The sequence below is a fragment of the Stegostoma tigrinum genome, chromosome 6 (assembly GCF_030684315.1).
Source record: "Stegostoma tigrinum isolate sSteTig4 chromosome 6, sSteTig4.hap1, whole genome shotgun sequence".
In the NCBI taxonomy this organism is placed as follows: domain Eukaryota; kingdom Metazoa; phylum Chordata; class Chondrichthyes; order Orectolobiformes; family Stegostomatidae; genus Stegostoma; species Stegostoma tigrinum.
The window spans coordinates 101,392,137-101,419,789 of NC_081359.1; the positions used below are offsets into that span (position 1 = coordinate 101,392,137).

At 40.9% G+C, this 27,653-nt stretch overlaps 2 protein-coding genes across 8 annotated transcripts in view; both read right to left on the reverse strand.

Annotated features, from left to right (window-relative positions):
• Positions 1–25,665, reverse strand: part of LOC125453189 (E3 SUMO-protein ligase ZBED1-like) — a 32,953-nt gene extending 7,288 nt beyond the window's left edge. The window contains exon 1 of one of the 2 annotated variants that reach the window (XM_048532418.2): positions 25,564–25,665. The gene's annotated coding sequence lies outside the window, so the exon portion shown is untranslated. Of the gene's footprint in view, positions 1–22,772; positions 22,887–25,563 lie in introns of those variants that run through there. The other variant, XM_048532417.2, reaches the window with a different exon arrangement.
• The window catches only part of dhrsx (dehydrogenase/reductase (SDR family) X-linked), a 333,567-nt gene that overhangs the window by 240,210 nt on the left and 65,704 nt on the right, over positions 1–27,653 (reverse strand). For 5 of the 6 annotated variants that reach the window (XM_059646809.1, XM_059646807.1, XM_059646806.1 and 2 more), the window contains one exon: positions 25,564–25,664. In XM_059646809.1, the coding sequence (XP_059502792.1) occupies positions 25,564–25,664 (101 nt within the window). Of the gene's footprint in view, positions 1–22,772; positions 22,881–25,563; positions 25,665–27,653 lie in introns of those variants that run through there. The other variant, XM_059646811.1, reaches the window with a different exon arrangement.

Genomic DNA, 27,653 nt, shown 5'->3' on the forward strand with positions numbered 1-27,653 from the left:
CAGCATATCACAAAACATTCCATGTTGTCACTGGAGGAGCAGGCTAGAATCCTCAATAATTTATTAATTTCCCCTTTGCGCCTACTTCAACAGTCATTAATCTGCTTAAAACAGTTAATCGAGTTAAAATAACAAGAAGCAATTTTGCACAGTCACATTAATCACAGTGATACCAGTGGACATTACATACTAAATTTTATTTAATACCAGTCAAATTCTCATGGTGATCCACACAGGGAGTCAAGGCCATGAGCCATATGCAGTTGAAGTGCGATTAGAATGATACAACCATGACAGAAGGAAGCAAGTCAATCCCATTTGTTTCCAAAATAATTCATTTCATCTTCAGTAGTTCAACTGGCTGGATGGCTGGTTTGCAATGCAACAGCTGAGGTGACCATGAAGGACTCTGCTTCTCAACATCTCCCCTCACCTGAGATGTAGTGGCCCTCAGGTTAAACCACCACCAGTTATCTCTCTAATGACAGGACAGCCCTCTGGTCCACTAGTATCATGGTGGTTATAACTTTTACCCTTCCTTAAATAATGCTTTCATTAACTATAGCTAAATGGAAATGCATAAAAAATCTAAGAGGCAGAGAAGTAGAGATGCTTGGAGAATATGAAGATGAGAAAATATACAACTGAACTAGAATTAAATTAATGGAAGAGTGAAAGTATAACATAAAAGTGTCAGCAGGAGACTTTAATTATACGTATGGACATAGCAATTCAGAATAAAAACATAAAGCAAAAGTATTAGATTAAAAGTAGAGAATTGAGATCAAGCAAAACAGGTAACGTTTTTAAATGATTTATAGAAAAATAATCATACAAGTCAAGGTGAAGTTGCCATAGTCCTAGTGCACTACAGGGTTACTCTCTCATTAGAATGATATGACAGGTGGCAGCTAAACCTGAGGGTCAGTATGCCTCATGCAGAGGGAAGAGGTTGAGAAGCAGAATTCTTCATGTTAACCTCAGCTAATGCAGGAATTGAACCAATGCTATTTTCACCATTCTGCATTGCAAAGCAGCCATCCAATGAACTGAAGAAACTAACCGACAGACATGGTAAAATACAGAAATAGTGTTACTGAACCCAAAACATTGTGTAGAATATTCTTAATTCAGTTCAAATTTGTTTGATTTGACCAATACTGAGATCAGCCACCCGAAGTGCTTCACCTAAGTGTTATATAGTTCAAAAGACAAAATCTATCAATTAAAAAAGCCATTCTTCCGCAGTAGTTTATGGTTTAAACAAAGTACTGCACAAACAGGCTTTCAAAAATTAACAGAAGTCCTCCTATCAAAGTGGATGCGTCACAGTGAGGGAACTGCATGCTCAGCAACATATAGAGAAAAACGGAGCAAGATTGAATGCAAAAACACATTCACTACAGAAACAATTTATTTTTAATCACCGAAAATAGTCTTCATTACACCATGAACCTTTTCTACAAGTTTGTTGGAGCCATTTTTGCAACAACATTTAAGATGCTGACTACGCTGCCTGTCAGAGATTTGCATGTGATTTCATCACACCACAGCACGGTGAACAAGTTTGAAAAGGCAAAAGGCTATTCGGCCTGTCAGGCCACTTCCACGGATATATATTTTACATGCAAGTACAGCACACAAACAGACTATAAATGATGCTCTGCAACAGTGGTCTCCTCCCACTATTCGACTTGATAATCTTTACACCGTTCTGTTACCCTACCTCATCAAATCTGAAGAACTGTGGCCCCATAAAAACACAAGCAGTGCTTTCAATACTCCCACAACCTCTAATGATTTGATTACAGATATCTATTTAGCTTCTTCAGGATTGTGAAATTATCACAATTTATTGCTCACTTCACGAAATGGTAGGAGCAGAATTGCACTCCCACTCAAGGCATACCAATGGTTCCCTGTACATTAACTATACGACATCAAATGCGCTGCCCTGTGTTTCAATCAGGTAATTCCACACTTGGAAAGATAACAGAATCAAGATTTAAATCCATTCTGATCATTCAGTATAGTAAAGAAATACCTGAACTGCCAACTAGTTCATATCAAGTGCCACAAAAGGAGCCACATAATTGCCTCAGTGTAGGAATTAGGGAGAAGAGTAACAATGACTCCCATTCCTCCCATTCGAATAGTGTAGGTTAGATGGGCTTCAGATTGGTTTCACAGGTTGGTGCAACATCAAGGGTCAAAGGGCCTGTACTGCGCTGTAGTGTTCTATGTTCCCAGTTGCTGTATGAACAAGGGGAACCCTCAAAATGTTGCATAAAAATAATTTGCAGCAGGGTTTTGTAAACAACTGGCAAAATTTGTTTTTTTCTTTGAAGAGTAGCAACAGGTATAAAAATGGGTGAGATGCACCAGCGTGAACCAGAAAGACCACCCAATCTCGCATCTAACAGGGTCTCAAAGTGCTCGCCCAGTGGGCTTTTCACTGGGTCATGCTGGATAGCAGTGTCCTGTCCTGCCTAAATCTGCCAATTAATCAGAGGCAACTACTGACGGACACAGCACCACTTCAAAGGCCATAGCTACTGCAACATAGCATTGCTGAAATCCAGCAGTAGCGGGTGCAGTAGGTAACCTTCTGTACAGGGCTGCATGGTCTGACTGCGGGGAGAAGGATGTTGAAAGAAGAGCAGGAATACGGCTTTATGTGACCACTCCTCTGCCCTCTATCCATGCCTTCAGTTACCCTTGGATTGAGCATATTGAGGCCACGTCCTCTAACACAGCAGGCAAGCCAGCACTCCTGCCTCACCCACCCCTCCCCCAGGAACAGATTTAATCAGGACATTGCCATAAATAGGCCCTTAAGCTGTTGTGAACTGACCACTTCTCAACTGGTGGCGAGAACTTCATTCCTGGAACGGAAGGAAGGCGTTGGGTATCACCACGCCCCCAACACCAACCATCTCAATTGACTTTGCCTTCTGCCAAAGTGTCACCACTTCTCAGGAAGGGAAATTATCATCTAATGCCCGAAAAATTACTGAAAGCAAGCAAAATCCTCCCATGTACTAACTTGCAATTAAATTTGGTTCAATAAAATGAAGGCTAAAGTTCCACACTAACTCCACATTCTCTCTCTTTCCTCAAAGCCGCTAGATAAATTAAAATACTAGGGGACACTGGCTGAAGGTCATCTACCCAAAGAGTTAACTCTGAATCATTATAACTCTCTCTACAAATGTTGTCTTGAAGAGTATTTTGGTTCTTTTTATTTCAAAATCCTCTTGGCTCAATGCAATGAATGAATTCAAAAACTCTACATTAATTGTAACAAAAGAATGTAGATTGCACAAAATGATCTTATACAAAGCTGTAAAAAGATTTCTATGGATTCTATTTCCGTATTATTAACTACATGACCTACTGTTTGGGAGAAGGGGCATGGTCTCTCTTATAATGCTTCTGTAATTCTTTGATAGAATTTTGTACAGGTCCTACAGACAAAAGCAACTAGTTTCACTAAAATGATATGCAATGCAGGCCACAGGCAAGTTATAGAGTCATAGAGTTAAACATCAGGGAAACAGACTCTTCATTTAACTCGTCCACATGAAACCGATATCCTAAACTGACCTAGACCCCATTTACCAGCATTTGGCCCAGATCCCTCTAAACTCTTCCTATTCATGTAGCCATCCAGAGGTCTTTTAAAATGTTGTAATTAAACCTCCTCCACTACTCCCCCTCTGACGGCTCATTCCATACACACAATACGCTGTGCATGAAAATGTTGCTCCTAGGTCCCTTTTAAATCTTTCCCCTCTCATCTCAAACCTATGTCCTTTAGTTTTGGATTCCCTAACCTGGGGAAAAGATCTTGAATATTCATCCAATCCCTGTCTCTCATGATTTTACAAACCTCTATCAGGTCAGCCCTCAAGCTCTGGCATTCCAGGGGAAAAAAATCCCAGCCTATTCAGTCTCTCCTACTAGCTTAAACCCTTCATCCCCAGCAACAAGCCTATAAATCTTTTCTGAAACCTTTCAAGTTTCACTACATTTTTCCCCATAGAAGGGAGATCAGAATTGTATGCCGTATTCTACAAGTGGCTTCACCAATGTCCTATACAGCGACAACATGACGCCCAAACTCAATGCACTGATCAATAAAGATAAACACACACCTTCTTCAGCATCCGGTCTACCTGCAATTCCACACTCCTGCATAGGAAGGGTTTGTCCTGTACAGCTGCAACATTACGTCCCAACTCGTACACTCAAAGCCTTAACCATTGAAGGCAAACATGCCAAACGCCTTCTTCACCACTCTGTTCACTCATGACTCCACTTTCAAGGACCTATCCACTGCATTCCAAGTTCTCTTTGCTCAGCAACATTCTCCCAGTTTCCTACCATTAACTGTATAAGTTCTGCCCTGGTTTGCCTTACCAAAATGCAACACCTCACATTTATTTAAATTGAACTGCATCTGCCACACCTCGGCCCATTGGCCCGTCTGATCAAAGTCATGTTGTACTCTGAGATAACCTAATTCATTGTCCACTACACCAATTTTGGTGTCATCTGCAAACTTACCAACTATACTTCCTATATTCATATCCAAATCATTTATATAAAAGAAGAAAAGCAGTGGACCCAGCACCAATCCTTGCATCACACCACTGGTCACAAGCCTCCAGTCTGAAAAACAACCTTTTTCCACTACCCTGTCTCCTATGATCAAGTCAATTTTGTATCCAATTAGCTAGCCTTGCTAAGCAGTCTATCATATGGAACATTATTGAACACCTTGCTGAAGTCCATACAGATGTCAACCACTCTGCCTTCATTAATCTTCTTGGTCATCTCTTCAAAAACTCAATTAAGTTTGAGAGATATGATTTCCATACACAAAGCCATGTTGACTAGCCCTAATCAGTCCTTGCCTTTTCAAATGCATGTAAATCCCATTCCTTGGAATCCCTTCCAACAACTTACCCACCACTGACATCAGGCTCACCAGTCTATAATTCTCTGGCTTTTTCTAACCACTTTTCTTAAATAACAGCACAATATTAGACACCCCTGCCTGACTTCCGGCACCTCACTCGTGGCTTTCAACGATACAAATATCTCAACAAGGACCCCAGCAATTTCTTCCCTAGCATTCCACAAAGTTCAGTGATACATCTGATCAAGACCCAGGGATTTAGCTGCCTTTATGCGCTTTAAGACATCCATCACCTAGCTTTCCTGCTCCTCTGATGCTGCTTGGCCTGCTGTGTTCATCCAGCTCTACACCTTGTTATCCCTTTTAAAATGCAGTCACTTTTCAAGACATCACTATTTATTTCTCTAAGTTCCCTAACTTACATGTCCTTCTCCACAGTAAATATTGACATGAAGTATTTGTTTAGTATCTCACTCATCTCACGTGTTTCCACACAGACAGCCCCGTTGATCTTCAAGGGGCCCTATTCTCTCTCCAGTTACTCTTCTGCCATTGATGTATTTGTAGAATGTCTTTGGATTCTCCTTAACCCTATTTGCTAAAGCTATCTCATGTCCTCTTTTTGCCCTCCTGATTTCCCCCTTAAGTTTACTCCTCCCACCCTTACACTTGTCGAAGGACTCACTTGATCCCAGTTGACAGATGCCTTCTTTTCTTAACCATAGCCTCAATTTTTCTAGTCATCCAACACTCGCTACACCTACCAGCCTTGCAATTCGCTCTTATAGGAGCATGATCAGATCCATAATTTGGGTACGTCATAAAAAACTTTGTCTCATGAAAAGTAAACAAACTAGCTAATTAAGCACCTTGAATCATTTTATTATGTAGGAGGTGCACTGAAAATGCACATCGTTAATTTTCCATCAAGCGACTACAAACCCAAAGCTGTGGCTACCAAGTTTGGTGTCATCCTGACCAATGAATTGAAGTAGGTTGTGTCTCTACTGATGGCTTATATGATCAATATAGAGTAAACTTGGTCTTAAACTTGCCTGTTATGAACCGGCACTCTCAATAAATGAGCAAAAATTATATACCTCAAATAGAGCAAAGTTTACTGCATTATTCTGTCCAATTATTATAGTTTTTAATTTATTTATTTCAATGTAAATATACATTTTGTTCAATCAAATGGCCACTTGAAATATCAACAGTTGATTCAATTTCGAGTGAATTGCTCCTCAAATACCATGATCTACTGTAATGTCTGAAAAGTCAGTTGAGGGTGCAAGCAAAAAGGTTCTTTCCTGCTAGGTTTTATTTAAGGCAAAGTTACATTATGATTTAAGCACTGCAAATAAATTACAGCAGTGATGTGTATACCCCTGCATTGTGTTTCCATTACTTAATGTGTTTTTATATTGATTATTTGGACCTCTTGATTATCCAGAATATTTGATCAACTGGCACACTCCTGGTCCCATAGGTGCCATTAACAGAAGTTTGTTGTACTTATGCATCATATATCTCACGCAGGCAAGACCTCTTACTGCAGAGCAGATTAAGTGGGAGAGTCAAGTTCATGACTAGATCAATAAGGCAAATGTTCTGCTCTAAGCTGACTCCAAAGATTTGGGATTCAGGCATGTTTTGTTTACTCCTGTTTCCCAATTCAAAATTTCAAGTCAATGCAATTTGCTGATGTTACAATATTAAAAGTTGGAGTGTGGAGAATTAAGAGTAATGACTTTGCATTAACAAAGCATTTTTGGTTTGGAACCTTAATCATTTTAAAATTCAATAATCACTTTTTTGTCATATTCTGTGCATAGCAAGACGTCATGTAACCCCTGTGTAGTGATGTTAAGGACAATTATTTGACAGGTCTGAAGATATATCTCTGCTCCATTTTGAGTCTTTTAATTTCCTTCTCAAAGACAATAGGGGTCTAAATAGGATCATAGAGATATCCAGCATGGAAACAAATCCTTTGGTCCAACTCATCCATGTTGCCCAGATATCCTAAATAAATCTAGTCCCAGTTGCCAGCACTAGGCCTATATCACTCTAAATCCTTTCTATTCATACAGCTATCCAGACGTCTTTTAAATGTTAGAATTACACCAGTCTCCACCACTTCCCCGACAGCTCATTCCATACACGCACCACTATCTGCATGAAAAAGTTGCCCCTTGGGTTCCTTTTAAATCTTTTCCTTTGCTTCCCACCTTAAACCTATGCCCTCTAGTTTAGGGCTCCCCACCTCAGGGAAAAGACCTTGTCTATTTACCCTAACCATGCCCCTCATGATTTTATAAATCTCTGTAAGGTCAGCCCTCAGCCTCCAAAACTCCAGGGAAAATAGCCTCAGTCTATTCAGCATCTGTCTATAGCTCAAACCTTCCAATACTGGCAACATCCTTGTTAATCTTTTCTGAACCCTTTCAAGTTTCACAACATCCTTCCTATAGCAGGGAGACCAGAACTGCACACAGTATTCCAAGCATGGCCTAACCAATGTCCTTTATAGTCATAACATGACCTCCCAACTCCTTATACTCAATGCAATGACCACCAAAGGCAAGCATACCAAACGCCTTGTACATTATCCCAATGCAATGTCTCTCAGCCATACAGAATGGGAACAGCCCTTCAGTCCAACCAGTCTATGCCAACCAATCTAAACCAGTTCCACCCGCCTGCACTTGACCCATACCCCACCAAAGACGACGACTTCTCATCTGTAGGACATCACCGCAAACAGCACTCCTTCACAACTGCAATAAGGGTTAATGTAGGTTGCATCTTAGGGTGAGACTTGAACCAATAATCTTTCATCACTGAGGCAGAATGAGGCTAAATGGAGTATAAAGAAATGATTTGCTAGCTGTCTTACTGCTGTAAAATTGGAAGCAATTCTAAATTTCATTCTATTTTTGATAAACGACAAATTTAAGCAGTACCAAATTTCACAAGCTGACATATTTGCTTTGAAAAAACTTGGACATAGATGACAAAATATATCCTTTGAGGTGCACTATCAGCTATTGCCACAAAGCAAACAGCAAAAGACCATCAACTGAGATAGCACTTCCTTAAGGTAGCTTATATGGAAAGTTTACAAATCTACACCAGAAATCATACCAATTTTCGCTTTATGAATACCAATCACACTTGTTAAATTTCTATGAAAATTTAATGCAAAAGAGTAACAGTTGACATGATAGCTATACACAGGTGGTGGTGGAAATAATGGAAAAAGTTCCTTGGGAAGTATCAGAGAACAGTATCAGGAAATTCAAGACAGAAATGGATTGATGTTTGCCAGACAAAACAATTAAAATATAGGTTGTTAATAGCATTTTTCAAACTCTATAATCAACCAAATTATGCTTTCCTGCACAATACATTACAACAGTCCCGTGACATTTGCCAAATCCTTGACAAGACTATCAGCATCTAATTACTTGATAGATGCATTTTTGTGAGGATAAGAATTTAGCACAGTTTGATTACTGTGGGCTTCTTATTTTAGCAAAACTGATATTTGGAACTGTTTCAAATTCATTTAGAATTATCACCCTACTGTTAACCTTCTTGTTTCCTCTATCCCCTATCTCTCCACAAATCATCTATTTTATCAAAGATACTAAATTTTCTTTTTAAACTCAGGAGATGTGGGCATCACTGGATAAGCATTTATTACACTTTCATTATGGGTCAAGAAGGTGGAATTGAGCTGTCCTCCTGAACAACTGCAGCCATTAGAGCACAAGGGCAACTACAGTGTTGTAAATGAGTTCCAGCCATTTTCCTCCGCTACAAATCAAGATGCAGGTGGAATTAGAGAATGAAAATGGAGCACTGTATTTGCAGACAGGTGGGGTAGGCAAGAAATGTTCAAAATGAGCAATTAGTAATAAATGTTCAGCACTATTTGCTACTCCTCAAGTAAGGTCACATTCCTGAAGTAGCTTCAGCAAGACATAATCAATATCCAGGCTTGGGCTGACAAGTGACACGACAATGACAATCTCCAATAAGCAAGAATCTAACCATCATCTTTTAACATTCAGTGACACTATTATCAATGAGTTCCCTACAGTCAATATGCTGCAGTTACCTCTAACCAGGAAGTGAACTGGATCAGCTGTATATTAACACAACAGCCACACAAGCAGGTAAAAGGTTAGGAATTCTGTGACAAATAACTCACTTCCTATCTCACTACAATCTACAAGTCAGCAGTATAATGGAATACTCTCCACTTAGCTGGATGCATGCAGTTCCAACCACACACAAGAAACTCAACATTATCCAGAAGTGGCTGATTAGCCTCCGACCCACCACCTTCAATATTCACACCATGGACCTACAAAGTAGCACAGTACCATCTACAACTTGCATTGCAGCAAACAACTTGAGTTCCTCAAACAACATTATCAAATACGTGAGAAGGAAATAGAAACATGCATGGAAACACCAACAACTGCAAATTCCCCAATTGGACATAACATTCTGACTTGGAAATATTTCAACATTCCTCCACTGTTACTGAGTCAAAATCCTGGAATCCATTCAAGTACCATGAGTTTCCTTACACCTCAGAGCCTGCAACAGATCAAGGTGGCAGCTCAATCACACCTTCTCCAAAGCAACTAGGGATGTGCAATAAATACAGGCATACCACACGCACGTCCAATGAATAAATGAAAATAGACACAATAAGGGAGAAGCTATGTTGAGAGTTAAAACTCAGCATAGTTTTGGATATCATCAAGTTCATAAGGATGTCAATCTTTCCTTCCAGCTTTTAAACAATGTGAGCTCTATCCATCACCATTGCCTTAATTAATTATTTTGTGTTCCCAGCGAAAGTTATGTGACCAACTTCATGAATAAAAGAAACCTGTAAACCAGCAAGATAACTCCTCTTCCTTCAAAAAGGTTCTAATAATATGGTACTTGAGAAATTAACTCTTTCTGGGAGCAGAGAATAGTGCTTCTGGAGGAGTGAAGGTGCAGCAAGAATTGAGATTGAACTGTCACCCCACACACACACACACACACACACACACACACACACACACACACACACACACACACACACACACACACAAGACAGCAGTGTATTGTTCATCAGAAAGTAGTCATTTGGGATCTGCAAATTTTTTTTCATCTCATCTGACCAAAACATGCATGCACATTCATCAATGGCAGACTTGAAAACAGGATTAGAATAATCAAGTGGTTGGTTTCTCCAGCACAATCTTGATGGACCGAAGGGCCTTTTCCAGTGCTGAAGAATTCCATGTACTACCTGCACTTTTCCAATATATACAGGATACAGCTATTCATTGACTGGTAATCAATCTTCAGAATGTTTCCTGACCACAATTTCTGATTCTTTAGAAGTGTCAGCATAGGCAACATCAGCTGATTGACCTAAATGATTCTATATAGCATCACTGAACAGTTCCAGCATTATCTGGTTTTAAAACTGATTTTCAACATGGCAACAAGTTGTTTTTGTTGAAAAGTTTCTTCAGCTTTCTCTTGTTGTGTTGGCCTTTATTGCTGTGACAGAATACACAACATGCACACAAGATTTAAATGCGGTAACTTTAAGTTATCCAACAGTTCCATTTATTACAGCACAGATTTAACTCATTTGAAATTATATTCAGAGGGATGACTTTGTGCTTTTCCCAACAACTTTGAAGTATGAGCGCTTCGAGCAGCAGCAGTAACTTGTGGGGATGAATTAAGAGCAACGCCTAACATTTTCATCAGTTTCAGAATGTTTTCCAGTGAATGCTGCAAGCAAATCATTAAACAAACCTAACGGCAACTCTGGCAAGCACTGAGAATGATAACAATCAAATGATAAAAGACATATATAGGCTGGCAGAACGGGTAGACAAATGACAGACGGAACTTAATATAACGATGCATTTCTGCATGAGGGAGAAACAATGTACATTTAATGGAGCAATTATGAATAGACTGAAGAGCATCAGACAGACTCAGGAGTTTGTGTGCATAATTATTTCAAGATGGCATATCATCGAGAGAGGATAATCAGCAAAAGCATATCCCCTCTTGGGCTCCATGACTAGAGATAACGAATACAAAAGCAAAGAGGTGGCACTGCGCCTTTAATACAGTTCTAGTGAGGCCATAACTAGAGCCAAATTTTGATTAGCATATTTTAGGAAGCTGAGAGTATCCTTCAGTAAGTGCACAGTTAATTCAATAGAACTCTTCAGGGACAAAGGATTTCAGCAACATTGGTTAGAGAAATTGTAGCTGAACTCCTTGGAATAAAGGAGGTTGGTAAGGGTCATACAATAATAAAATACTTAGACAAAGTGGAGAAAAAAAAACTGCTCCCATTGGTCTATAGTTCAAGGACCGTGGGGAGATGAAGATTCAAAAGGGAATGGAAGGAAGATGTTGTTTTATGCAGCAAGTGGTAATGATTGGGTACTTACAATCAAGGCTAATGGAAGCAGAGTTCAGTGTGGTGAAAAGTATGTGATCTACATTCACATAAACAATTATCGATGAGAGTTTGAATTTTAAAGCAGTAGTATATGGTTCACTTATTTTTGTGAAGAGCTCTTTTAATAAAAATCATAAAGCCAGAGAGAGTCCTTGCAAAGCAAAAATCTAGTATGTGCCAGAGAGCCGGAACCCCCTGGAGTATTAGCAGAAGATTGTTTTTACTGCGATGGCTTATGACAAGTAGGATAAACATTGAATGCCATTCATTTGTTTTTGATTCAAAGTAATCCAGGGTTGATTTCAGCTTAGAAAAACAAAAGAATGAAACCTTTTAAGGCATTTCAGAAAATGACCTGGCTGATGTCAGAAACTAACAGTTTCTCTATTCGAAAGGAGTACACAATAAGCAAGGTATGAACAATTACCTCAATGTGAAAGATTAGTTATGAAGCATCTTGATGACTCTATAACATTAAATATGCATCATTTAGTCAAATAGGCACACAAATATATTTTCTTCAAACATTTACAAAGTTTTCACCATGGAACTATTTCAGCATCTGAGAAACAGTTAGAAAATGCTTGAATTTTGCTCTGTAGCCTCATATATCACTCCCAAAAGAATTTATTATCACTTATTCACTAGGTTGATTCCAGAGTTGATGAGGTTGGCTTTTGAGGACAGACTAAGTAGATTGGGATTATATTCATTAATTCAGAAGATTGAGGGGATTCCTTAAGAAACATATAAAATTATGAAGGGTAGATAGGTAAGATAGAAGTAGAGAGGATGTTTCCACTGGCAAGTGAAGCTCGGGCAGGAGGGCATAGCCTCAAGCTCAGAGGGAACAGATTTAGGACTGAATTGAGAAGGAACTTCTTCACTCAGAGGGTTGTTAATCGATGGGATTCTTTGCCCAGTGAAGTAGTCGAGAGGTCGGGTAAGTGAATCTGAGTCCACGAAAGGATCAGCCATTATCTTATTGAATGGCGGAGCAGGCTCGAAGGGCCGGAAGACCTACTCCTGCTCCGTGTTCTTATGTTCTTAAAATCTATCACTGGTTGTTTCCTCAGAGTACGAAGAACCATGCAGGTAACAAAAACAATTGAACGATATCTAAACACACTATCTGGATAAGCAGACCGCACATCGGAGTAGTTGAGATGACAAACAGTGATCAGGGCATTCTGCAATAGCTTTTACTGATCAAATGCACTACATATTTTAAGTCAGTACAGTCAGCTTCGTCAAACTCTGGCATGAACTTTTCCAAATTAAATTCTGGCAACTGATGAAGCACCACCTTGAGGAGGAATTCTGGATTTGCATCAGGTCCCCTATAATCCTAACAGGAATGACATAAACCTTACAATTGGGGATCAGAGCAACACATTTCAAACACTTTTCAATCCAGTTTGAAGATCAGTGTCAAAATAACAAGGTTAGTATTGAGGTTGAACTAGCAAGTGGATTCCAGTGAGTGGGAAAACACACAGGTACATATTTTGTATAATAATGGCAGTGTTTGGTAACAGCGCTTAAAGCTATTACAGGGTAAATCAAATAGCGATTACTGTTTCCACAAATGTGCACTCAACATGGAAATTCAAAGGCTGCTGTCAGAGATACCCTGGTTCTCAACGGCGGAAAAGTGTGAAATCCCTCATCAATAGATTTGGCACCAAAACTCAAGAGCTCAAGTCCCCCATACTCTGGATGTTTGTCATAACATGTTTGGGTGATTAAAATACCTACTGCCAGACTGGAGACACAATGTGGACCAACAACTGCAAAGTGAAAAGCTTCATCTCATATACACAAGAACACATTTCCATTAAACAAGCCATGTATTAATTACATCACTGCTGATACATACAATGGTTAAAAGCAGAAGCAGTTCCGATTTTGGATTGTTAAAGAACAGGAGGAGGCAGCTGGAAACAAGGAACAGGAATGGCTAACTCAGCCTGCTCGCTATTAAGTGCAATCATGGCTGATCAATTATTTTGATAACTTTTATCATGCCATCCTCAGATCCCCGTATGCCACTGGTATACAGGAATGTATCAATCTCTAGCTTAAACATTCATAAAGACTGATCTTGCTTAGCCCTCTGTGGTAGAAAATTCCAAAGGTTCACAATCGTGAGTGAAACAATTTCTCATATTAGAGATAAGTGACAGCCCCTTATTTTTAAATTGTGTCGCACAATTGTCCTATAATCCCCAACCAGAGGAAATATTTTAACTGCATTTATCCTACTTATCTCTAAGTATTTTGTAAGTTTCAATGTGATCCCCCTCATTGTTCAAAACTCTAGAGAACAGGGGTCTAGTTTTCCAAATTTCTCTCCATAGGACATCCCTGGAATAAGTCTGGTGAACCTTTATTGCAGCCTCTCTATGGAAATATCTTTCCTTAGATAAGGAAGCCAAAGCTGCATGCAGTACTTCAGGTGCAGTTGAAATAAGCTCTGTACAACCGATGTAAAACTTCACTGCACCTACACTTAAATCCTCTTGCAATAAAGACTAACATTTCATTAGACTTCCCAATGGCTTGCTGCACCTGAATGTTAGCCCTCAGTGATTTACTGACAACGACCTTTGTACATCTACACTTTCCAACTTCTTACTGCTTACAAACCCAACAATTCTTTTAGGCCTTACAAAATGAACAATCCACAGTGCCACTCCCAAATACTCTTATTTTTTTCTTCTTTTATAGACATTCATATGATTCAATTTTCAAAACCTATGGGGGTATTGCATGCCAATTTCCATTCACTTTCCGTTAAAAAAAGACAGATACAATAATTTACTTCATAATTTTGGTAGCGAACTTAGTGCTCAGCGGAAACACTTTATTAGAAGAAGTCCATTAACGCTATTGTTTTGAAAAACACACTTAAGTCCTTACTTAACCCAAGGTCTTTTTTAATGCTTATTAATTTTAATCACATAATATTATATTTGAAAGCTAACTCACTATCAATGATTAACACTACTTTCCACTACAGGAAACGTCCTTTCAACATTCAACTGGGCAAGTACCCTCAGGATCTTGTGTTTCAATTAAGTCACCTCTGACTCTTCTAAACTCCAGGTGCTACAGCCCGAGCCTTTCCTCATAAGGCAATCCATTCATTCCAGGCATTAGTCGAGTAAACCTTCTTTGAACTGCTTTCAATGCATTTAACATCTTTCCGTAAGGACAGTGAGCAATACTGTAACAAATTAAGATACAGTCTCACCAATGTCCTGTGTAACCAAAGCTTAACTTCCCCACATTTGCATTCAATTCCCTCCGTAATAAAATATAACACTGTTAGCTTTCCAGGTCACTTCTTGCACCAATATTCTAATCTTCTGTAATTCATTACTAAGGCACCAAGATCGCAACGCATTTCAGAGCTCCATAATCTCTCACCATTTAGATAGTATACTTCTTTTTCACATTTTTCCAACACTTGCAGGAGCAAGAAAGGTAGAACAAACAAATCCAGAGCTTCCTGATCATCAAAGAGATGGAGAATTGGAAGCAGAAAAACAGCGACTGTGACAGCTATCAGCTGCATAATATAAATGGGAATTAGCCTCAGCACAGAAACTTTGAACGAGAGAAGTAAAGAGGTTCTGAGGAGAGACTAGGAATTAACATAAAGGGGAATCTAGTTGTCCATTGGCTTTTGAATAGTAAAAGTAGGACTGGAGTTATTAATGGAACAAAAGGGTGATCTATGCATGAGGGGCAGGATGAGATAAGTGAGTACTAAACATCTGGTTTTATCAAGGAGAACAATGCTGTTTAAGTCATGTGATATTTGACACACTTGACACTTTTTCCCTTATTAATTTAAAAACTATTAGATTAGGTGGCTCACTAGGGCCAATTAGCTGCAACCAAGATACTGAAGAAAGTAAGAGTAGAAAATTGCAGGGGCACTGGCATTTTTCAATCCTCGTTGGATGCAGGGTGGTATCAGAGGACTGGAGAACTGCAAATGTGACATCCTTCTTCAAATAAAAGACCATATGGATAAGCCCAGCAACCAGAGGGTAGTCAGTTTAATCTCACGAGTGACAACCTTTTAGAAACTGTTACAAAATAGGGACAAGACATTTAGCACTAAGATGAAGAGGAATTTCTTCAGCAAGAGGATAGGGAATAGAGTCATAGAGTTGTACAGGACGGAAACGGACCCTTTGGTCCAACATGTCCATGCTGACCAGATGGTCTAAATTAATATTAATGTTAAAATTAATATGGGGAGGCAACGACCTCGTGATATTATCACTGGACTGTTAATTCAAAGACCAGATAACGTTCTGGGGACCCAGGTTCGAATACTGCCACAGCAGAGGGTGGAATTTGAACTCAATTAAAAATATCTGGAATTAAGAATCTAATGATGACAATGAATCCAAGGTTGATTGTCAGAAAACCCCATTTAGTTCACTAATGTCCTTTAGGGAAGGAAACTGCCATCCTTACCTGGTTGGGCCTGTATGTGACTCCAGACCCACAGCAATGTGATTGACTCTGAACTGCCCTCTGGGCAATTTGGGATGGACAATAAATTCTGCCTAGTCAGCGAAGTCCTCAAACCATGAGTGAATTAAGGAAAAAATATATAGTCCCATTTGGCTCATATCCCTGTAAAAGGGTCTAGGCCCGAAACGATCAGCTTTTGTGCTCCTAAGACAATGCTTGGCCTGCTGTGCTCATCCAGCCCCACACTTTGTTATCTTGGATTCTCCACCATCTGCAGTTCCCATTATCCCTGTAAACCCTTCCTATTCATGTACCCATCCAGATGCTTTTTAAATGTTTTAATAGTACCAGCCTCTCACACTTCCTCTGGCAGCTTATTCTATACACACACTAACCTCTGCATGAAAAAGTTGCCCCTAGGTCCCTTTTAAATCTATCCCCTCTAGCTCTGGACAACCCTACCCTCTGAAAATACCTTGGCTCTTCACCCAATCCACACCCCTCATGATTTTATAAACCTCTGTAAGGTCAGCCCTCATCCCCCCAAAGCTCCAGGGAAAATACTCCCAGTCTATTCAGGCTCTCCCCATAGCTCAAACCCTCCAACCCATGTAATATCCTTTTAAATCTGTTCTGAACTCTTTCAAGTTTAGCAAGATCGTTCCTATAGCAGGAAGACCAGAATTGAACATAGTATTCCAATGTCCTGTACAGTACATCACAGCATCCCGAATCCTACACTCAATGCACTAACTAATAAAGATAAGTGAACCAAACACTTTCTTCACCATTCTGTCTACCTGCGACTTCGCTTTCAAGGAAGTATGAACCTCTACCCAAGATCTCTTTGTTCAACAACACTCGTAAGTGTGTAAGTGCTGCCCTGATTTGTCTTTCCAGAATGCAACACCTCACATGTATCTAAACTGAGCTCCATCCACCACACCTCGTCCAATCTGATCAAGGTCCCACTGTACTCTGAAATAACCTTCTTTACTTTCCACTGTACCACCAATCTTGGTACTATCTGCAATCTTATTAATCAGACCTCCTATGTTCACATCCAAATCATTTATATAAATGACAAAAAGAAGTGGGCCCAGCACCGATCCTTGCAGCACATCACTGGTCAAAGGTCTAGAGTCCAAACAACAATTCCCCACCATCATCCTCTGTCTCCTATCTTCAAGTGAATTTTGTACCCAAATGGCTAGTCCACCCTGGCTTCCAGTGATCTCACCTTGCCGACCAGTCTATTATGCAGGTGTCGAAAGCCCTGCTGAAGCCTCCATAACCAACTTCCTTTGAAATTATCCACCCCACAATCACCAAGCATGTTCAAGACAACATGGCGTCCAAACTGGCTGGACAACAGCCATGATGAGAATTTGTATTGCAAACTAGAGGAAAATTTATAGTGGGGTTTCTCATCGGTCAGTGTTTGAAAATTTGTGAAATACGCAATACTTTGAAACATGGTGAACTATGAGCAGATAGTAAGAAGATATAGATGGAACCGGCCATCAACTGGCAGATAAAATTTAATGCAGAGCAATGTGAGGTAATTAATTTTGGACAGAAAAACTGGAAGAGACAAAGAATATAATTCAAAAGGGGATGCAGAAACAATGGAGGTGGGTGGACAAGTGTACGTATCATTAAAGTGGCAGGTCGAATGGACAGCGGTTTAAAAAGCAGATAGGATCTTTGGTTTTATAAAAAGGGTCATAAAGTACTAAAGCAATAAATTTATGACAAACTTGTATTAAACAATAGTTTGGCTTTGGCTGGAGTATTGTGCCCAGTTCCAGACGCCACATTTTAGGCAGGATGTGATGGCATTAGAGGGAACTTATAGTCTTCTGGGTGCAGAAAATATTCACAAGAATGATTCTGGCAATGAGAAACTTTAGTTACATAGCTAAGCTGGAGAAGGTAGGATTGTTCTCCTTGGGGAAGGTCCACAGGAGGTTAGCTAAAGGTATTCAAAATCATGAGTAGTCTGGGCTGAGTATATAGGAGAAGCTGTTCCCATTGATGGAAGGATGGAAAACAGAAGACAGTGATTACTGCTGACTACCAAAAACCCATTGATCACCTGAGAAAAACATTTATATACAGTAATTGCTAAGGGCCTGGAATGCACTGACTGGGTGCCTAGACTCTCATACATTTAAAGCACAGGAGACCACCATTCAGCTCACTGCGTCTACATCGGTCAAAGATCTGAATATATTACTCCCATTTTCCAGCTTTCGGACCATAACACTGGAGACATTGGCAAAACAAGTGAATAATTAAAAACCACTTAAATGTTACAAGAGTTTTTGACTCTACTGCACTTGCAGGCAGTGAGCTCCAGGCTATCATCTTAGCGTTCTAGCTCTTAACTTAGATCCATGTTCCTTAGTTATTCACCCCTCTACTAGTAGAAATGGTGCCTTCCTACCTATCCTATCTGTGCCCCTCAAAACCTTTACTCCAATGAAAATAATCCCAGCCAATCCAAACTTTCCTCATAGCTCAGAACCTCCAGCCCATGCAACATCCTGGTAAATCTCCTCTGTAATCTCTCCAGTGCAGAAGGGGAGGTGATGGCCAATGATATTATACATGACGGTATTAGTCCAGAGACCCAGGTAATGTTCTGGGAACCCATGCACAAATCCTGCCACAGCAGACTGTGAAATATGATACTTTTAAAAATTCTGTACTTAGCAGTCTCCTTATCCGGAAAACCTGGTTTATCAACATTCTTTAGGGAAGGAAAGTACCATTCTCACCTGTCTCGAGAGCCACAGCAATCTGGGTGCCCTCTCGGCAATTAGTGATGGGCAATAAATGCTGAACTAGCCAGCAACACCCACATCTCACATCCAATAATAAAGAAAAACATATCCTTCCTTCAAATGTGATGACTAGGACTGCATGCAGCACTCCAGTTATGGCCTAACCAGCGTTCTATATATACAGTTCCAGCAGAAGCCTCTTGCTCTTGTAATCTATGTCTTATCTGACATAATATCCCCATTACAAAACCAGAAATTGCTGGAAAAGCTTGCTAATTCTGGCAACATCTGTGCAAAGGAAGCAGTCATTTCAGATCCAGTGATAGTAGAAACACCAGATGCTGAAGAACCTGAGATAACAAGGTGTAGAGCTGGAGGAACACAGCAGGCCAAGTAGCATCAGAGGAGCAGGAAGGCCGACGTTTCGGGCCTAGACCATACTTCAGAAATGGGGGGAGGGGAAGGGGGTTCTGAAATAAATAGGGACAGAGGGCAAGTTGGATAGAGGAGAAGATAGGTGGAGAGGAGACAGACAGGTAAGAGAGGCGGGGATGGGCTCAGTAGAAGTGAGCATTGGTGGGGAGTTAGAGAGGAGATAGGCCAGTCCAGGGAGGACGGACAGGTCGAGCAGACAGGATGAGGTTGGTAGGAGGGGATAGATGGGAGTAAGGACAGGTTAGGGAGGCGGGGACAAGCTGGTTTTGGGATGCAGTAGGGGGAGGGGAGATTTTGAAGCTTGTGAAGTCCACGTTGATACCATTAGGCTGCAGGGTACCCAAGCGGAATATGAGGTGCTGTTCCTGCAAGTGTTGGATGGCATCATTGTGGCAGTGCAGGAGGCCCAGGATGGACATGTCATCTGAGGAACAGGAGGGGGAGTTGAAAAGGTTCGGAACTGGGAGGTGCAGCTGTTTAGTGCTAACTGAACAAAAGCATTCTGCAAAGCGGTCCCAAGCCTCCACTTGGTTTCCCCAATGTAGAGGAGGCCACAATGGGAACAGGTGATACAGTACACCACTTTGGCAGATGTGCAGTTGAACATTTGTTTGATGTGGAAACTCTTCTTGGGGCCTGGCATGGCAGGAAGAGGGGTGGGAGGAGGTGTATTCTTGGTAGCTGTGGGAGTCAGTGGGCTTGAAATGAATATCGGTTTCCAGGAGGTTGCCAGGGATGGAAATAGAAGTGTCCAGGAAGGAGAGAGAGTTATCAGAGATGCTCCAGGTGAACTTAAGTTTGGGGTGGAGTGTATTGGTGAAGTCGATGAACTGTTCGAGCTCCTTGTGGGAGCACGAGGTGGCGCCGATACAGTCATCAATGTAACGGCGAAAGAGGTATCAATGTGGGCTTCACAAGCTTCAAAATCTCCCCTCCCCCTACCGCATCCCAAAACCAGCCCAGCTTGACCCCGCCTCCCACACCTGTCCTTCCTCCCACCTATCCCCTCCTCTTACCAACTTCATCCCGTCCCCTTGACCTGTCCGTCCTCCCTGGACTGACCTATCTCCTAACTCCCCACCTACACTCACCTTTACTGTCCATCCCCACCTCTTTCACCTGTCTGTCTCCTCTCCACCTATCTTCTCCTCTATCCAACTCCTCATCTTTCCCCATTTATTTCAGAATCCCCTTCCCCTCCGCCATTTCTGAAGTAGGGTCTAGGCCTGAAATGTCAGCATTCCTGCTCCTCTGATGCTGCTTGGCCTGCTGTGTTCACCCAGCTCTACACCTTGTTATTTCAGATCCAGTGACCTTTCTTCGGTACTTAGCTGATGCAAGACCTGCTGAGTTTCTCCAGCAATTCCTATTTCTGTTTCAAATTTCTAGCATCTGCAGTTCTTTGTTTTTATTAAAGTATCCACACTGTCTTCATTACCACCATATCTTCGTATCCTGCTCTCTCCAGATAGACCCTCTGATCTTCAGTTCTTCCCAGGGTCCAGAGTTCTACTAATGAAGTCATAGAGTACCTACAGTGTGGAAACAGGCCCTTCAGCCCATCAAGTCCACACCGAACCTCAGAGCATCTCACCCATACCCACCCCCTCGTAACCCACCTAATCTACACATCCCTGAACACTACGGGCAATGTAGCATAGCCAATCCACCTAACCTGCACATCTTTGGAATCCCTTGCTAACTACTTCACACTTTTCCAGGGTGAATTTCATCTGTGATAACAAGGTGTAGAGCTGAATGAACACAGCAGGCCAAGCAACATCATAGGAACAGGACAGCTGAAGTTTGTGGCCTAGTCCATCTGTTACTGCTCTGCCCAGCTAACCCTTACATTCAAATCCTCCTGCCATTTATGGCTATTCATAAGAACAGAACAATTAGGCGTAGGAGTTGGCAATTCAGCCCCTCTAGCCTGTTCAGTCACTTGATATGATCATGGCTGATCTCATCTCACCCTCAACTCCACTTTCCTGCCTGCTCTTTATAACCTTTCAACCCATTACTAATTAAAATTCTGTCTATCTCCTCCTTAAACTTTAATATCCCAGCATCTGCCACTGTCTAGATTAATTCCACAGATTCAAGACCCTTTGAGAGAAGTAATTTCTTCTCCTGTTTTAAATTTGCTAGCCCTTATCCTAAAAGTATGACTTCTCATTCTAGACCGCCCCATATGAAGAAACGTCCTTTCTTCATCCAAAAATCAAAAGAACTTTAGGTGCTACAAATCAGGAACAAAAACTGAAGTTGCTGGAACCCTTGGCAAGTCAGGCAGCATCTGTGAAGAAAAAAATCAGAGTTAATGTTTCAGGTCCAGTGACCCATCCTCAGTTAATTCTGATTTTTTTTTCCACAGATGCTGCCAATCCTGCTGAGCTTTTCCAACAACTTGTTTCTGTTCCTTTCTTCATCTGCTTTGTCAATCATCTTTAGCATCTTATATACCTCAATGAGATCTCCTCTCGTTCTTCTCAACTCCAGACAGCAGAGGTCTAAACCGCTTGATCTCTCTTCGTAAGACAAACCCTCATGTCTGCAATCAATCTAGTGACCTGTCTCCTCAAATACCCTAATAATTTTCAGATCATCTGCAAACTTCTTGATCATACTCCCTAAATTTAGGTGTAAACCATTAATATAAACCACAAACAGCAAGGGCCCCAGCACTGAGCCCTGTGGAACCCCACTGGAAACATACCTCCACCATTAGCCTTTGATTCCTGCCTTTGCTAATTTTTGATCCAATGTGCAACTTTGCCTTGGATCCAAATGTGAGTTCTGATTTCTCACTCTGCACTTTTGCCACTGTATTCTGCACTTTGTTCGGCCACCCTGATGCACTTTGTATGGTACAATCTGCCTGTGTACCTCACAACAACACTTTTCATTGTATCTCAGTATATGTGACAACAATAAAGCAATCAATTACATTTTAAGGGGATCCAGATGGGTATATGAATAGAAAGGCTGGACTAATGGGACTTGGAGGCATAAAGGTCTGCAGATGCTGTAAGGTAGAATCAATAAATGTGGAGCTGGATAAGCACAGCTGATCAGACTACCTCCAAGGAGTAGGAAAGTCAATGTTTCAGGTCAAAACTGTTCATCAGGAGTGACAAAGTGTTTTGGCCCAAAACATTGACTTTCCTGCTCCTTGGATGCTGTCTAACCAGCTGTGCTTTTCCAGTTCCACATTTTCCGATGTTGGCAAATGGGACTAGGTCAAATTGGGAAGTTTGGGTGACATGGACAATTTGGACCAAAGGGTCTAGTTCCATGCTGTATAATTCCTCGACTCTATAATAGTGATGCAGATGGAGCATGCAGAAAGTTAAAGGAATAATTAAATTAATACACAGAGATACAGATGGGTAAACATACAGAATAAAAGGTGGAATGTAGAAAGACAGATATGTGGAGAGGTACGGATGAACTACAGAGATGGTTAACGAATATACAGACACACTGAACAGAGCGTATGGATCTACAAAGGGCGGGGGGAGGCAGCCAGGACACTGGAACGGAGTTTCCCGGTGAACAGACAATGCTGGGATTTTAATGTCAGCCACCAGGACAATTTAATCGCGGTCTCTCTAACCTGGCAGCAAAAAGTTGCGTCCGAGCAGCTGGGAGAGCAACACCTTCACCCCCACGGCGTAGGTCCACAGAAACGCGGAGAGGGGCGACATTACAGCAACCGAGCGAGAGCAGTCGAGGAGGGTACAGCACGAGAACCGTCCCCCAGCGTGGAACACACTGAGCCGCACAGACGTTCCGCCGCACTAACAGTCCCACCTCCAATTCCTCCTACAACACAGCTCAAACCAACGCATTATAACAATCTTATAACAAAGTGTGGAGCTGGATGAACGCAAATCCCCTCCCCCCCACTGCATCCCAAAACCAGTCTCTGTGATAATGGGAACTGCAGATGCTGGAGAATCCAAGATAGCAAAGTGTGAAGCTGGATGAACACAGCAGGCCAAGCAGCATCTCAGGAGCACAAAAGCTGACGTTTCGGGCCTAGACCCTTCATCAGCCTGTCTCTGCCTCCCTAACCTGTTCTTCCTCTCACCCATCCCTTCCTCCCACCCCAAGCTGCACCTCCTTGACCTGTCCATCTTCCCTGGACTGACCTATCCCCTCCCTACCTCCCCACCTATACTCTCCTCTCCACCTATCTTCTTTTCTCTCCATCTTCAGTCCACCTCCCCCTCTCTCCCTATTTATTCCAGTTCCCTCCCCCCATCCCCCTCTCTGATGAAGGGTCTAGGCCCGAAACATCAGCTTTTGTGCTCCTGAGATGCTGCTTGGCCTGCTGTGTTCATCCAGCTTCACACTTTGTTATCTTGGATTCTCCAGCATCTGCAGTTCCCATTAGCACTCACACTCAAACCAACACATACCGAGCAGTGGCTGCACTCACCCAGGCATTGTATGTATGTGTGTGTACATTTATTTACAAATTACATATATCAATGGAAAGCATTGTGGATGCTGGAGATCTGAAATAAAAACAGACATTTCTGGACAAACTCAGCAGGTCTGGCAGCATCTGTGGAGAGGAAAGCAGAGGTAACTGAATTAGATGTGACTGAAAAATTTGCATTGGCCTTCCACAATCACATGATCCTGAGGCCCCAAAGCACTTTACAGCCAATGAAGCACTTTTGAAGTTTGAACGCTATTATAGGGAGCTAGAGGTCTTTTGGTGCAGTGTTAGTGTCCCTGAATCTGAGTCAGACTCTCTGCGTTCAAGTCTCACCAAAAGAAGGTTCATTCTCAGTGCCTTCAAAGTAGCTTGTGTATCAAGCTGCAGACCCTCCCGACATATGCCATCTATAGGCAGTAAAACTGGAAGACTGTTAGTCAGCTGTAAGATAGGAAGACAAAGTGGAGCCTCTGCTGGCTCTGCACTGCAGCATAAAAGTCAAAGTGCATCTGCTACAGCAACTCAGACTCCTTGAGGAGACAGGTTGCCTGATCAAGAGCCAGTGCAGATCACATTAATGGCTAACAGCCCAAGTTTGGATCTGTCTCAGATACATTTGGGACCTGAACAGTTTGCAGTTCTGCGGGTTGGACCAGTCTTTGAGTTTGCAAAATGTAGGGTACATCGCAGTCAATCAAGGCACAAGCTCACACAAAAACATGCTAGTTTACATTGGCTAATTCGCCTATCTTTGCAATGCTAGTTTAAAATATTGTGAGGACTCTGGGAAGAACATCTCTGCTATAATTTGAAATGGTGCTGAGGATTCTTTTACATCCACCAGATGACATCGGCTGGATCTTAGTTAAGTCTCATCTGAAAGAGATATATATTTATGTGGAGGAGAGGTTTCATTTAGCGAGGAATGAAATTAAAATACAGAGCGCTGTGTATTGTCATATCCCTATATCATGAAAAGGAAATAGAGGTGTTGGAACAGATGTTAAATAAATATATATATTTATAAAGGTGAAAGCAGAAATGAGAAGTTATAACTATCATAGAAATTCTAAGCAGGCTGTGGCTCTACTTAAGAGAAAAAAGACTTCATCAAATGTTGATTATTTCACCTACACACACACACAGATCTTCAACTGGTTTTTGCACTGGAACTTGGTGCAATTAAAAACCTGAGAGACAACGACAAATTCTAAATGGGAATCAAGACTTGTGGGAAATGCAAGCAACATCACATTTGTCTCAACTAAATCAAATTGAAGAATCTTTACTGTGGGTCTGATTTTAACTCACTCAGAACCTACTCACAGAGTCTGATCATTAACATAAATTAGGATAATTAACTCAACACGATATCACATTCAAAAAGCAAAATAGAGAGAGAAAGAAAGATGAGATGAATAGAGAGAGGCAAAACAGAAGGGAAAAGTGAAAAAAAACTTTTTTATGTTATGATGTTCAATGGACAAGTCCAAACTTTTGATGATATGGTATTTATCACATTAAGGTCAACTATTTAGTGCCTTCCAAGCATTACAGTGACAAGCTTTGAGGCATGATATTAGCATAGCAAAGCTTTTGGAAGAGCTGATCAATTAGGATTTATATATGTGTGGTATTAAAAAGATTTTCAACATGTAACTTGTCAGAGCACAAATTCATGGATTTTATATTACTTTAATAGTGAATCCTTGTTCAGTCTATTAGTACATAATATGTACATCCACCCATATTTTGCAGCAAAAAAATAGTGAAGCAACAAGTGCTCGCTATTATTAAAGTGTAAAATTGGACAATGATTTCTGATGCCTATACCAAAGTAGTTGAAAGCAAAATTTAGGATGTTGCTCTGATCCTCCAAAATCTATAATGACACCAGTATCCCACCAGAATTCCCATTATTGATGCACTTAAATTGACAGGAACCTGTTGTACTTACAGATATCCGCTAAACAGGGGATTGGGACTGACTGGATTGTCCCCGTAAAGAACCGGCATGGACCAATAGGCCAAATTACCTCCTTCTGCATCATTGTGACTCTATGAGTAAACATAAGGGAAACAGTTAGGAATTATCCAATTCAAAAGTACATTTTAAAGGTATGATAAATCTTAACCATTCTGGCCTTGTAAACAAACTTTTAACAGTGTAGAATTGCATTCCTTCAGTTTATAATTATTTGCGATGAACAGAAGTACTAGGACTAGGAGTAAGCAATTCAGCTCTTTAAGCCTGCTCCACTGTTTAATACAACCATAGCTGATCTCATTTCAGCCTGAATTGCAATTTCCTGCCTGGTCCCATAACTCTTCAACTCATTACTAATTAATAATCAGTCTATCTCCTCTCTAAACTTACTCATTGTCCCGGTATTGACCGCAGCCTACAGCAGCGAATACCACAGATTCAAGACCTTTTGAGAGAACTAATTTCTCCTACTGTTTTAAATCTAGTAGCCCTTCTCCTAAAATAATGACTTGTCATTCTAGATTGCCACAAATGAAGAAACACCTTTTCTACATCTGCTTTGTCAACCCGCTTTTTGATCGTTTTTACCTCAATTAGATCTCATCTCATTTTCATAAATGCCAAGAAATATGGGCATAAATTGCTCAATTTTTCTTCATAACGTAAACCCCTCATCTCCAGAATCAATCTAGTAGGCCTGCTCTAAACTACCTCCAATGCAACTACATCCCTCTTCAAGTAAGGGGTTGAAGATTACCAGCTGCAGTCTGACTAATGTCTTGTACAGTTACAACAACACCTCCTTACTCTTACACTCTACATCTTTAGCAATTAATGCCAAAATTCTTTTGCCTTTCTTATTACCTGCTGTACCAGTAAAATAGTTTTCTGTGTGAGCCATGCCCAAGGACACCCAGATCGCTTTGAAGCACTGAAGCACTATGAAGTTTCTCTACCTTTAGATAATACAAAGGCTTTAAATATCATGTCATTCTCTTACTCACAGCAATTTTTCCCTCAAGATCCTGAAAGTTTTGATTATATTCCAGCCCTACACTTCTCTTTGTGAGGCAACATCCACTCCACATCGACCTTGTCAAAATCCCTCAGGATCTCATCTGTTTCAATCATGTTGTCTATTGGTCTTCTGTCTGTGCACCATTCCCATAAGTGTTTTCTTGCCTTTATTATTTCTCATCTCCATTCAAACTATTTCCACATCCTGAACTTAGGCTCTCGACTCTATTGTGTTCCTGCTATCAATATCTAACAGAGCCAACCTTCCATTTTTTCCTAGCTACCTGTCCTTCCTGTATGTCTTATATCCTTCAAGATCCCCGTCTCTGTCATCCGATGACAAAACATTCGCTAAACCTTTTCACTTTGCACTCATCATGACAATTCACAAGAATTATCAATGTAAAGGGTAGACAACATTCATACTGTACAAGAGAGGGAGAGTTAGACACTGGTCAATGGTGGACACTGTGTTGTGAGAATATTACTGAATCTATACAACTAATGTATCCCTTTGGAAATCTTTCAGTTATAGATAATTCTTTTCTGCATAGGTTTGTATGTAACATTTATTGCGTAGATTTTTTTTCACTGTGCGGAAGCTACCAGTGTAGAACATTTCTACTACATTTTACTGTATACAATAGTATTGCATAAATTGTGTGACCTTCTGTCAAGGTTGACATTCAAGTTTCCCTACACTGAATGGGTAAATATTTCACCGTGTAGTTTTATATGGTTGTTCAGTGTAAAACCCATTCTACAGAGGATCCTCATAGCCATCAAATAACATTTATCTTATCAATCTAAGCTGATTTGAAACTACATTTTCAAGGTAAGGCCAGTATATAAACCATTACACAGCCCAGAAATGTTTGGAAGGATATGGGCCAGGAGCAGGCAGGCAGGCAGGACCAGTTTAATTTGGAATTATGCTCAGCATGGACTGAAGGGCCTGTTTCTGTGCTGTATGACTCTATGACTCCATTCCAAAAATGTGCCCGAGGTTTTTCACCAATTAGATGCTGGTGTTAGATCAAACA